The sequence below is a fragment of the Sphaerodactylus townsendi genome, linkage group LG03 (genome assembly GCF_021028975.2).
Source record: "Sphaerodactylus townsendi isolate TG3544 linkage group LG03, MPM_Stown_v2.3, whole genome shotgun sequence".
In the NCBI taxonomy this organism is placed as follows: Eukaryota; Metazoa; Chordata; class Lepidosauria; order Squamata; family Sphaerodactylidae; genus Sphaerodactylus; species Sphaerodactylus townsendi.
This window is the reverse complement of record NC_059427.1, coordinates 116233556-116247199: the sequence shown is the minus strand read 5'-3', so window position 1 is coordinate 116247199 and position 13644 is coordinate 116233556. Positions and strand designations below refer to the sequence as shown.

Below are 13644 nucleotides of genomic sequence, written 5' to 3'. Positions count from 1 at the left end.
TCCCTTTAAGGTGGATTTAAAAGGAGAATCTGGGCTCCCTAGTTTAAACACCATTTAACTGAGGACCCCCGATTCTCGCTTTAAGGTGGATTTAAAAGGAGAATCTGGGCTCCCTAGTTTAAACACCATTGAAAGTAATGCTGTTTGGGGGTGGCAGTAAGTGAGTTTTTCAGGGAATCTTTAATCTAAGCAAGCTTCCCAGCAATAAAAGACACCATTTCCCTCATTCTTCCATAACAGTAATAAATGAGCAGAATGTAAAAGACCAAAGGATCAAAAGAACTACATCATATAATATTCCTCTAATCCCTTCACTCAATCATCTAAAATTAATGCTTAGTCAAAATAGGGAGAGAGGCATATTTCATAAACATTTCCACCTTTCTCAGCAATAAGGTAAAAATATGCAAAAGGACAAGAGTTGAGGAGAAGCAGGACTATGACCTGTTGCCACGGCAACCAAGTTGATACTCCTGCACATGGGAGGGTATGCACGAATGCATGTCCCACTGATAATAATTCAGCGTACAGAAATGGCATCCATATCTGAGTAAGGGTGGTGTTCTCCTGTATTACAACCCAATGCAAGCATTATCCCTGTTGCCTCAGCAACAGGGATGACTTCGTTCTTCTTCTTGTCAAGTAGTAACTTAGTGAAGTACCAAGAAAAAAAGCCCTAAAACTGTTTCAGAGAGTGGAAACAATTCTATCACTCTCAGAAAATGTTTTGATACTGAATCCCCATGAGGTGGCTCTGTAGAGTAATTGTTCCACTCACATCCATACCAATATGGACGTTGAAAGTGGCTTGGAACTCATTACTGGTGGAACCAGGAACAACTGTGAGCTTTGCGAACTTGCTCAGAATTCATATCTCCTCCTCCTCCTCCTCCTCCTCCTCCTCCTCCTCCTCCTCCTCCTCCTCCTCCTCCACCACCACCACCACCACCACCACCACCACCATGTCCAATGGATGAAGGTGGCTGTGGGATAGGCCAGTGTGCAGAAGGCTAACATATAAGGTGCAGCAGAAGCAAGAAAACAAAAAAGGCAGAAAAACACTGAAAGAAAAGATTAGAGGTTTTGTCTCTAAGAGTTCTCCAAGCAGAACGTTTCCCATCACTGCTATGGTGGATGAAAGAGAACTGAGTAGAAAGCTGTGATTCCTCTTCCTTGGGCAAGCACACTGCCATGCAGGCCTTAAATATGTTTCCTCAAACCCTAGTTCTATAATGTCTCCAACTGAGCCTCTATGTAGTTGTGAAGCCCACTGGTGCAAATACAAAGACTATATGGAAATAGTTCAGGGGTTGGATCCAGACTAATGTTTCTGGGGAAAAACATTTTTACCCACAGAATGGGATTTTTCTGTTGCCACCCCTCCCTCACACACACTGTAGCCCAAAATGCTTCCCAAAATGCTTCCCCTGGTGGTCACCTTTCTTCCAGAGAAGGATTCTGAAGGGCATTTCTGGCTGCTGTGTGTGTGAGGGAGAAACACACTCTGGGAATAGAAATGTTTGTGCCTGTGAAGAGGTCTAGTCTGGATGCTGGGCTAAAGATTTCACAAACATGGTTACGCTTCCTCAAAATGGTATCTTTTGCAGTGAACTGAAGCCTCGCAAAAACTCAACACAGTACATCTTCAAACATAACACTTTTCAATATTCAGTTCAACAGCCATATATCTTATCCAATGAGCTCTATTCACAGTAAACAGTCTAAAATATCAAGAATGTGCAAAGGTGTCAAACGCTTAAGGGAGGCCTTAGGGATTTTGCAGCATGTACCTTATTCTGATTTCAAAAGATGAAAATGGGCTATTCCAACCTGTTTTGCACATGGTGCTCACATAATAGGTAACAGCTGACTCTTCCATTTCCCCAAAAAGTGGCTTATACATCAGATGCAAACATTCTTCTTCTTCCTAACCATATTGAAATATATGACAGCAGATGCCTAGGAGTGTTCTCTGATCCAAATTTGTCATTAAGCCTTGAGGGATGTTAACAACCCATTAAATCCTGAGGCACCTTAATCAACACCAAATGGGCATTGTAAGGGAACCAACACATCCCCATCAGTCCTGTTAAGCTCAAACACAACTGGGCTAGAAGATATAGGGATGAACCAATGTTAGCTTACATGTTCATTCCCAGCCCTAGAGAAGGAGACAGAATCAAGCAGAGAAGAATGTGCTCAGAATGTTAAATAGATCCATGTTGTTGATGAGGCAAATACTCTAGGGCACTTGGGGGTTTGCTAGGACTTTGTGTTCCAAGACTTTAAAGCAATGGGACAAAGGGGGAGTCCTACAGGCATTTTCTCATTAGTTATAGAACACAGAAATTCATAAAGGGTATGGGGAGGAGGTAGTTATCAGTGCGCCAACAAGTTCTCTATCCCAAGTCCCAGAATGCCACCATTTTACTTGCTAAACAAAGACAGCTTCAAAAGAACAAGTAGTAGTAAAACCAAAATATGACCAACAGTGAAAAAAAGTACACAACAGACCAGTTACAGTACTGAAAAATAAATCACAGACTATTTACTTAGTCTTGGCCATCTAGCACCCTGAGCTAACATCCATCTGTGTACATCTGTCCAGCATAAAATGACAAATCAAGCATTCTACAAAATTCAGCACATATCCCAATCCAGATATGTGCATATGTTGTTTTACAAAAACACCATGTGGGGCTGCTGTGTGCCAAAAAGCTAAACTATACATCAACCAGCTTGAAGAAAATAATTGGTGCTTCACAGACTGTTACAGAAATTGTGTGCAATTTAGAATAGAAAAAATAGAAGGTTTTTTTTAAAGGATTTTGATGTTTTGGTTAAGAAGATGCCATCATACCAGTGGAAGAACTCATGTTCTGCTTACAGAAAGTCCCAGATTTAGTCCCAGACATAAGATCTTGAGTAGCCAGGCCTTGGAGAGTTGGAGAGTTGGGTAGCCAAGGCCTTGGAGAGTTACTGCCACTCACAGTAGCCAACTGATGGATCAATGATCTCAAGCAGTGTAAACAGCTTCATAAGCAGAATACTTGCACTATAGGGATTGAAAGGTGTTTCCCTCTCCTTTCTCCTTTCCTTTTTCTTCCCATCCTTTCCTTTTTTCTTTTTCCTATATCCCTTAATTCATTTCCTCCCTTTTTTCCTGGTAGTGATTTTATGACAATACTGGGCAATATTTTGTGGAAACTGATTGCCAATTACTAATTTTAATGGTGATTTGGGTGCTGTGTGGTTTCCGGGCTGTATGGACGTGTTCTAGCAGCATTCTCTCCTGACGTTTCGCCTGCATCTGTGGCTGGCATCTTCAGAGGATCATCTGAAGATGCCAGCCACAGATGCAGGCGAAACGTCAGGAGAGAATGCTGCTAGAACACGGCCATACAGCCCGGAAACCACACAGCACCCAAGTGATTCCAGCCGTGAAAGCCTTCGACAATACATTAATGGTGATTCTTTGTAAGCTGTCCTGAGCCCGTCATGAGAAAGGGCGACCTATAAATCAAATTATAAACAAATGAATAAATAAAATAAAGGCACAGCGTCATGCTGCAAGAAATGTATGGCTACTGCCCAAAACAGCAGTCCTGCATCTCTTCCTTCTCTCTGAAGGTTGACTGCAGGTATAATTTTCACCAATGATACCACCCTGTGTCAAACCCCCAATCTTATGCCATTCTTGAGGATCCCCCAGCGAGCAGCATTTCTAACCTATTAGTGGGTTGTAGCAGGTGGGGAGGAGGCAAGGTAGTTTGTTCTGGTGAATGACGGGCCTTCTGCCAGTGGAAAATTTAGCTTGGATCCAACCTTGACTGAATGTAAATTTGCATCCAGTTGCCATGTGCAAAACATTTTGTGCAAAGAAATATTTTAAGTAATCCAACTGATTTCTGTGCAAAAAACACAATTCTGAGTGGACCTTCAGTAGCACTGTGTAGAAAGTAAGGTTAACTGTGAGCAGGAAGATCAACAGCTGACACAATCACTTTCAATTTTATGACCACCACAGATGAACTGGGCTGGGTCTTTATGCAAGTCTTTGCAACCCCTTCCCACAATCTGAAAGATCTCTGCTGCAGTCTGGATCATCAAAATATTTCCAAGAAGTCTCTTTAACAACTGCATATGAAAATTCCACAACAAATTCATGTTAGATCTGTATAAATCTCCCTAGAATTATACTTATTTTATTAGAGTTATACTTATTTTATTAAGCCAAAATATCTTTTCTAAGTATGTTTCAAGCAAAAGAATTGTTGCTGCTAAGGGAGAGAAACATATTGCTAGCTAAATTAAGATGTGAATATGCATTCACACAAGCATGGAAATTAATATTAGCCAGTCTAGGAAGACAAACTGGCCGATCCACAATGCATGACCAAAGTATCAATTCTGCCTGCACAATACCTTGCTCATGCAGAAATGTAATGTATATCCATTACGCTGATCTATACTGGAATCCTTCGCAAATTGCATGCCCAAGGATATCATGTTGGTTTCTACATGGAGGCATCAAGAAATGTATCTACTTGTTACAATGACAATATAGTGTTGATATTGTATTTTAAATTGTATATTAATAAAGATGTTGGAGGAAGAAGAAGAAGAAGAAGAAGAAGAAGAAGAAGAAGAAGAAGAAGAAGAAGAAGAAGAAGAAGAAGAAGAAGAAGAAGAAGAAGAAGAAGAAGAAGAAGAAGAAGAAGAAGAAGAAGAAGAAGAAGAAGATCTATTTTTCCTTTCATACGCAAAGGTTGTGGATTGCTACGGTTTGTCAATCGGAGTACTGAAGTCACAATATTGCCCACAGATGTCTTCAGAATCATGGCAAGTGTTTTTACTCTTGAAGCAAGAATTTAATAAAATAAAATAGTAATAACCTTATTCCTCCAATTATGGTTTTAAGTATCAGTGTTTTATTCTAAAAATCCCAAAACATATTTTGCTTCAACTCCAGCTTACCAGTTTTCTTGTTAATGAGAATATCTGCCTCAACATTTGTTACAGCTTTCCAAACACAAAGAATTCACTCTCCCACACAAGTCTCAATGTTCTTTCCCATTTCCTAGTATACTGGGTTTTTTCTTCCCAGATACCAGAGCTTGCCCTCTCTGCAATGCTTGGCCAACTGCATTATAACAATTTAATAGATTCAGCAGTCAGCACTTAATAAAGATGCTTTGAAAAACGCCTTCATTTTATAAACGTGCTTCATCATAACGATTCACAAAATTAGCTATATCCTTCCCCCTTCAGCTATTCCTGTTTGTTTCAACCAAACCACTGAATTATATAATGCCAAGTCTTAGAAGCTGATCAAGTTCTTCTGCCCTGCCCAGACTCACACAGCATCAAAGAATGCTCAGAGAACAGAGGTGACCAAAGATGTAATTATGACTAAGCTTGAAGATGAAGGGTGTAAAAGGTATCTAGACACATAAAACCCAGGATTTCTCAATACATCTTGTTTTTTTTTCTTTAAATAATGTCATCTTACCATGTGTGCTATGAAGTTCAGTCCCAAGCAAGATTTGGTTGGACTTGTTCCCCCTCTTCAAGGCAAGAAAAGAAACTACTCACTGTGGGCTCTGCTTTCTGTCTACAGACAGAGCCTCAGTACCCAGTAACAAAAGTCAGAGGAAGAGGAACCACACTGAAGGGAGTGTGTGTGAGTGTGTGTGTGTGCGCGCGCGTTGTGTGTGTGTGAAAGACTTTGGTAGTTCCCTTCACTCAATTTTGTTATATGGAAATCAAAAGGATTCATTCTAGAGAACTTCCAGATGTGAAGCTTCTGGAAAGCCTTTTCCCCTTGCCAACTCTTAAATGTCTGCGTAGGTGATAGTGAGCACAAAGCCAGGGTCTGTGCCACAAACCAAGGGGCACTCCACACACTGACAGGGCAAACAACAGCTGCTTTGTTAAGCTTGCCTTAATTTGGCCCCAGCCTCTTTAACCTTCTCTGCCCCTCTTCTGTCTCACTGGGAAACTTTTCCCTGAACTTGTATCAAGCCAGTCCTTTGTACAGATTGACCAGCCTGCATTCTGTACTGGAAAGTGAAAAGCAAAACAACATGACCAAACAGGCACTGTATTCAGCACCCACACAAAATGTGCTCCCACTTAAGCAGTATATGGGAGAGACTCTGCAAATAGAGGCAAAAATATCTACAATCTGGCTTCCTGCAAGGCAGACTGAGAGCAACGCTTCTTGCTCTTTTTTGAACTGCAATGGCATCACGTCGCTAATTTTAGGCAACGTAGCATCATCATAAAAACCAATCCAAAGCAGAAAGCATTGCTCTTACCCTAACTTGACTTTATGGTATAGCAACATAATCACATTCATAATGTGACTAGATGGAATCTCAGTCTCAGGAACAAGAAAGGTCAAAGAGTGGAATGATGCTAGAGCAGCCATCAAGAGAAATTATGAATATTAGCAAACAATGTATTGTTGAAGGCTTTCACGGCCAGAATCACTGGACTGCTGTGTGGTTTCCGGGCTGCATGGCTGTGTTCTAGCAGCATTCTCTCCTAACGTTTCGCCTGCATCTGTGGCTGGCATCTTCAGGGGATCTGAAGATCTGCTAGAACAGGGGTCGGGAACTTTCGCATTCAGCGAGCATAAAAGCGGCCTCTTGCCCCAGAGCCTGTGAGTGTGACTCCACGCCCCTTCCTGGGCAGCGTGGTTCGCCCTTCCCCAGCGCAGAGACTGCCGCCGATACGCCCGTCCCGGCCGGGGGGGGGGCGGCCTCCCGCCGCCCGCCGCCGCCCCGAGGCGACCTCCGCGCCGCCGCCACCCCAGAGGAAAGAGGCGGCTCGGCGCCCACGCCCCCCAAGAGCGGCCTCCGTGCTGCCGCCCCGAGGAGAGGCGGCCTCAGCGCCGCCCACCCGCCCAGGAAGAGAAAAAAAGCGACCCTGCGCGCCCCAAGGGGAAGAAAAGTAGCCTCCCGCGCCACCGCGCCCCAAAGAAAAAAGCCAGCACCAGCAGTTCGCCCAAAATCCCGAAACAGCTCAGCCCTGGAGTTGGCAACGCAGGGGATTTTTTGACAGGTCGAAGAAGGGGGGGGGAAGGAGCCGCAACAGCGGTGAAAGTGAAACAAGTGAAACCAGCCGAAGCAGCAACAGAAGCAGCAGAGTCGAAACAACAGCCTCCGCTGCCTCCCCCCCAGAGAAAAAAGCGGCCTCCGCGCCTCCGTCCGCCCCCCCCACAGAGGGGAGGGGGAAGAGAAGGAAGTGGAATCCCCCCCCCCCAGGGTGCGGCTCCATGAATTTCCTTTTCCGGGGAAAATGGGCCCAAATGGCTCTTTGAGTCTAAAAGGTTCCCGACCCCTGTGCTAGAACATGGCCATACAGCCCGGAAACCACACAGGACCCCATTAGCAAACAAGTTCAGAAAAGCTCATGGGATGCTTTGGGGGAATCAGGGAACATTTCAGTCTTCCCCATCTCCAACTGTGTACTAAAAACGTTTGCTGGGGAATATTTAAAGCAGCATTTACAAGTGGGAAAGTTCTGGAAAAGGGCGAGATTCCCTTTCATCATGCAAAAAGGCTCTGCTGAGGATCACCAGACTTGCACGGACCTAAGAAGGCCAAAACACACACATACACACACACACAACCAAGACCTATAGAAAATGTAGGATGGGGGCTATAGAAAGCAAGGACGAGGAAGAGTTAAAAAGCTGGCTCAGTTCAGCCCATCGTGCAGTGATTGTGCAATTCCTTCACAAGTCTTCCCACATTTAGAAGGCTGCTCCTTGTTTCACTGCATGTTCCCTTCCTATGGTACAACAAGCACGGCATGAATTACAGGTCAGTTCATGGCAAACAACTTGCACAACAGTCCTGAGTCCTATTTTTAAGAAAAAATCTTATAAATAAAAAACAGTTTATGCTCAGTTTGTGACATTCTCTTCTTGCCTTATTCAGGAGTAGTAATTGCCTTGGTCATCCTGCCTCATTATCTGTGATCAGAAAGACAAACATGGTGCTGCAAGTCTTGTGATTTAGATGCTATGGCACTGACCAATGTATCTGGTTAGGACAGGCAATGGAAATGAGTATACAGAAGTCTAACTTCCAGCAGTTTCAATGTAAGCCACATATAAAATTATATTTGATGCACAATCGTAGCATTGCAGTGTCATGTGCAGATAGTCAAGGTACTCTTGAGGTTTCCCAGAGAAATTATCCCTTTAAAGCTTCATCTTATCTCTCTTCTTACAGCTTAAGCAAGTCTCTGCCATTTTTCTCACAGGACTCATAAGCAAGTGCTTGGGAGACAGAATGGGGCTTAAGATTTGTTTTACAGCCAGTCATTGATTTTCCTTTCTCTCCATTTCTGTCATTTTTAATCAGTTTAGTAGAGTTATGATAAAATAAAACTACACAACAAAAAGTATGTGAGGGCAGAGAACTACAGTAGTAGAGCAAGCGATTCCCCCAAATCTGCTTACAGGTCAAAATCTGTAAGGTTACAAATCTCCTTAAAGGTTGAAAACAGGGCTTTTAGTAATGCAAAATGGTAAATATGTAGAATCACCTGCAAGCAGTGCAAAATAGTGTTTATTAACACTATTGAGTCAAGGTGGCTATTGATTATGCCTGGTCAGTTCATCAGTAGTGACAGATAGGAAGGAGTGAGTCACACCCACCCTGGTTGCATCTTGTAGTCATTTGCATTCTGCATAGACAAGAGGCAAATCTACATCTCTTCTGCATTGCTTAGCCTTTTGCTTTCTTTTTCTTCTACCTATTTAGTACACTTTTATCATAGTCTTCTTCCAAGGAATTCAGTTAATTTACAAGGCTGTCCCCTCCCTTCACAACAAGGAGGCTCAGAATGAGAGAAGGTGATTGGCCCAAAGTCACCCAACAAACTTCAAGACATGAGTAGGGATTTGGACCCAGATTCCCAAAATCCTGGCCCAGTATGCCAATGGTCATGATTTCTTCTCTCTGTGCTCACAGTATATATGCCCCTCTCTCTCTCTCTCTCTCTCTCTCTCTCTCTCTCTCTCTCTCTCTCTCTCTCTCTGTGTGTGTGTGTGTGTGTGTGTGTGTGTGTGTGTGTGTGTGTGTGTGTGTGTGTGTGTGTGTGTGTGTGTGTGTGTGTGTGACACTACTTCACATGTCTACTAAGTAGTTGTGGCCCGTGAAAGCTTATGCCTGTACCATAAAACAACTTGATTGTTTTTCCTGCAAAACTATCCCACTCTTTGTATACCTGTTTTTGTAGCAGCTAATAAGCACTGACTTCTAATTTGTGTACTTGAAGTTTAAACAACCATACAGCTTGCCAGTTTTATAGGCTACGTCCAGTCCAGGGTGAGTATATTTCTTAGACACAATGTTTGGTTTGGACAGGACAGACCCCAGCTCAAATCTATGTTCAAAGCTCACTGAATAACTCCAATCCAGTTACTAACTCTCAGCCTAACTCATTTGATAAGGCTGTTGTGAATTTAATGTTTCATAAGGGCCAACTTCCTCTCACCCCACTCCTGACTGTTTGGAAAGAGGATGGGATATTAATACAATAATTAAGTGTGGATCAGAAAGAACCATTCAAACAACAGTTTTGTTGTCCTCTCTCCCACCAAGAAAGTTCCTGGTGCTCATGGTTGGAACATACGGATAGTTTCAGAAGTCAGAAATGTTTAAAACTGGCCATCTCAAAACAATGTATGTCCTTCCAATCTATTTTTGCATGAGTCTCACTTCCCATCTCATTTTTTCCAGACATCTATTTGTCTATGTGCCAAATATTCCCACCCATGGCAACCAATCTATGACAAAAGATTCCATCCTTGGAGAAAAAACACAACCCATGCATTCTGTATGTTGAAAATTAATTGTAAATTTCTGCCTAAAGTACATTCTTTACTGTGCTTCAGTGTTCTGCTACCACAGTATCCATAGATTCCAGGCATTAGAAAACCCAAGCATTTCCTGAGTATCATTGACTGCAACAAGAAAATCATGGTAGGAAGACTGAACACAGCTTTTCACATAGTGCTGCTCAGCAAAGGAACACCACCTGACCACAAATTCATGAAGAGCAGCAGCAGCGCTGCATATGCTGCATCCTCAAACTACTGCTGCCCATGAAAATGACTTCCTGATCCATCACATGGCTTCCTGATCCATCCTGCAAACAGCTATCCACAATGAAAGTTCAACTGTACTCAGAGAAAAGCCACTTCTCGTTTACCAACTGCGGGAAATGCCCTTGTACATACATACACAAAGTGGGATCCTACAAAGGAAACATCTGTGCCCTGTGGGCAATTATTCCTGCAATCCTTTGCATTATTTGTCATTTGTTGGCAAGTTGAGATCCTACAAGTTTGCTGGAATTCAAACAGACATTCAGCATGAAGTGAATGACAGTCCTCCTCTCACTCTGTGCGGCCTGTAAGGAATCACTGTCTTGTAAGCAGCCGGGGTAGGAAGTGTTAGGTTTGTTATACTTTTTCAGAATGCAACTAATGAGTGCTTATACATTACTCTCAGAGAGCAAGGGTAATGGCTGAGTTGTTGCTGTTGTGTGAAATCACCTAATCAACTATGTTTACCTTTATAACACAAAAAAGTGCTCACCTGCCATTTATGTACAGAGTCTAACTACTGGTCTCCACCAAGCCTCAGCTTTCAGAAGGCATCCATACCTAAGTGTTGGAGTGAGAGCACGCCTGGACATTGAAGGGTGATCTCTCTCTCTCTCTCTCAGCATATAAGTGTTATCTCTTTGTGGGATGTTCCTCTCTTTGTCTGTATGTGGGAGCTGCCCTCTGACCCCTCCTTCTTCTCTCTCAGCAGCCATTGTTCTTTGACTCATCTTTCCACGTGGACCTGCATGGAGTTAGAGACGTCTACAGATCTCTCCTGTAGAAGCAAACCTGCCATACTTGCACTCACATGGCACCTGACTAACTGGCCACTTGTATAGGGAAGTGTATTCTTTAGATTAGGATTTCTACCTTTCTTTCAACTGCAATAAGAATGTGAACAGAATCTACTTGAATAAATGTAAGTTTTACAATTTTGCAATTTAATTCTTGAGAGGACTGATTTTACTGCAATCAATATCATGCTTCCATGCCTGGGCAAACTCTGCTATTTTAACCAATATACCGAACACTAAGGCTCATTCCACACAGCATATTTATAACGAGTTATAAAAAGGGGAAATGACTTCATTTATAACAATTGCAACTCATAAATATGCTTTGTAGAATGAGCCAATGTCTCCCAGCAAAGAGCTAGCTAGCCTGTGTGTCCTGCTGCCTTTTTTTTTTTTTTTTTTTCATAGTGTCTCCTAATAAGAAGGTGGTGCCACTTAGCTCACTGAGGTTGACAAAACTGCTGAGTACTTCAAATTCTTTCCATCTCCATTTGCAGAAGAGGAGGAAACCCAACCACAAACACAAAGAGAATGGAATAAGAAAAGAAAATCCTTACACTGCATATCATGCCTCAAAAGAGGAAGGCAGTTCACGTGGCCATCAACTTCTGTGGATGGATACCAAACAATACTGAAAATGTGTCAATTTAATTAATTTTTGTTTTGCTTTTAAAATAGTAACACTAAATAGAAAAAGATGTGAGCAAGTCAGAACTCTTAAGATTTTCTACTAACAATTCCCCATTCATTTAAACATACATATATAGATAGGTTAATGCCTGGGTCAAAATGCACGCTGCTCTTTTCAGATTTCTCATTCATCTTATACCCTAATAACAAAGTTGGCCAAATCTTTGAATACTTAAATGAAGTGACCGGATGGTGAATAGGCAAGACAGACGATCCCAGGTTTGCAGAAAAATATGAAATCTAAAAAAAAATTAAAATAAAATAAACCACCAATGGGGGGGGGGGTTAAAATGTGAAAATGATAAAAGGAGTGCCTGTAGCTTTAAGTAATGGATCCCTCAGTGGCCGTTGCTAGACAATCACAGCATTCCAAACTTCAGTTTCTGTGAGTAAAAGGTAGAGGCCCGAGGGGGTAGAGTCATTTCCAGGCTCTTTTGGCCTTTGAAGGAAGACGCATTGGAGCCAGGCCTGGCCAGCTTCAAGTTGGAAAATTCCTGGAGACTGAGGAGGTCAGGGTTTGGGAAGAAAAGTAGTCTTGACTGAATATCCTTCAAAGACACCATTTTCCACAGGAGGGCAGGTCACTCTTGTCTGATGTTCAGCTGTAATTCTGGGGGATCTCTAGCTCCCACCTGGAGGTTGGCAACTCTAGGCCTGGCAGAAACTTTTGGGTGACTTGATACTTTCTTTGTGGAAGGGTGGATACTTTGTATCCAAAGGAAGTGGACAATATTTTGTGGAAGGGTGACTTGATACTTTTGGGTGACTTGATATTGACTTGCATGAATTAACTAAGCCTGACTGTTTGCTACTCTTTCATAGCAGCCAATGAAAGCCTGTGTGGTATTGTGGTTAGTGCTTCAAAGTAGGGTCTGTGAGACCCAGGTTCAAATCCTGATCTTGCTATGGAAACTCACTCTGTGATCTTTCCAGTCACATACTTTCAGCCCAACTACCTCACAGCGTTGTACAGTAAAAAAAAAGGAGAAGAGAATAATGTAAGCTGCTTTGGGCCCCACTATGAAAAAAGGCAGAGTAAAAATGAAGTAAATATAAAATAAATATTGCTGAAGATAGGAGGGAAATAAAAGATAGGTTGGTGATTGGCTGGCAAAAAGACAATGAGGCCAGGGAAGAGGAGAGGTTATGGGAGGTGCCAAGAGGAGAGAAATAGGAAATAGTATGGAGTGAGGAATACAGGGGAAAGTGAGGGACCATTCTATATGTCCTTGAGGGTTCCCTGCCATGCAAGTGGGTTCAGTGGCCACCACCAAACAACTGGGGCAAAGTTTTCTTAGGAAGAGGCTGCTGGGTGTAAAATACAGGAGTAGATGAAGGTAGGTTGGCTGTTGAGTGCAAAGGAGACAGGGTTATCAACTTCAGGTTAGGAAATTCCTAGAAATTTTGGGTGTGTTGAGCATGAAGATGGTGGGGTTTGAGGAGAGAACGGCCCCCAGAGGGATACAATGCCACAGATTCCACCTTTTAAAGCAGCCATTTCATCCAGGGTTGCCAACTTCCAGGTGGAGGCTAGAGATTACCAGGAATTACAACTATCTATGACCAAGATAAGTTCTCCAAGAGGAAATGGCTGTTGTGGAAGGGTGGACTCTATAGCAGTATACCCTGATGAGGCCACTTCCCTCCCCCAAGTCTCACTCTCCCAAGGCTCTACCCCCAAATCTCCCAGAATTTCCAAACCTGGTCCTGGCAAGGGGTAAGAAAGAAGGAAAAGTAGAGAGGCTACTGGAGTTTCCTGGAAAGGGAAAGAGAAAATACCGGGGGTGTGGGGTGTGTGTGTGGGATGCCTCCCACAAGTCCCTGGCAGTTCCCACTTGTTTCCATCTACACATCCTGTGGTGCACATATACATAAATTTATCAACCACAAATCCCAGCAAAAAGTCTCTTCAGAACAATGTTACAAATTGAAGTAAGACTCTGCAAGGACACAAAAACATGTTGAAGATGGAGCAAGTGTGTTTTCTCCTGCTCCAGGAATTAGGACCAAGAGTAATTGATTCAAAGT

The 13644-nt window shown here is 42.8% G+C and overlaps 1 protein-coding gene across 2 annotated transcripts in view; it reads right to left on the bottom strand.

The window, feature by feature from the left end:
• Positions 1–13644, bottom strand: part of GAS7 (growth arrest specific 7) — a 137542-nt gene that overhangs the window by 74916 nt on the left and 48982 nt on the right. The window contains exon 1 of one of the 2 annotated variants that reach the window (XM_048489945.1): positions 5513–5606. The exons of the other annotated variant lie outside the window; for it this stretch is intronic. Coding sequence (XP_048345902.1) covers positions 5513–5515 — 3 coding nt within the window. The 5' untranslated portion in view covers positions 5516–5606. Of the gene's footprint in view, positions 1–5512; positions 5607–13644 lie in introns of those variants that run through there. 2 annotated transcript variants of the gene reach the window in all.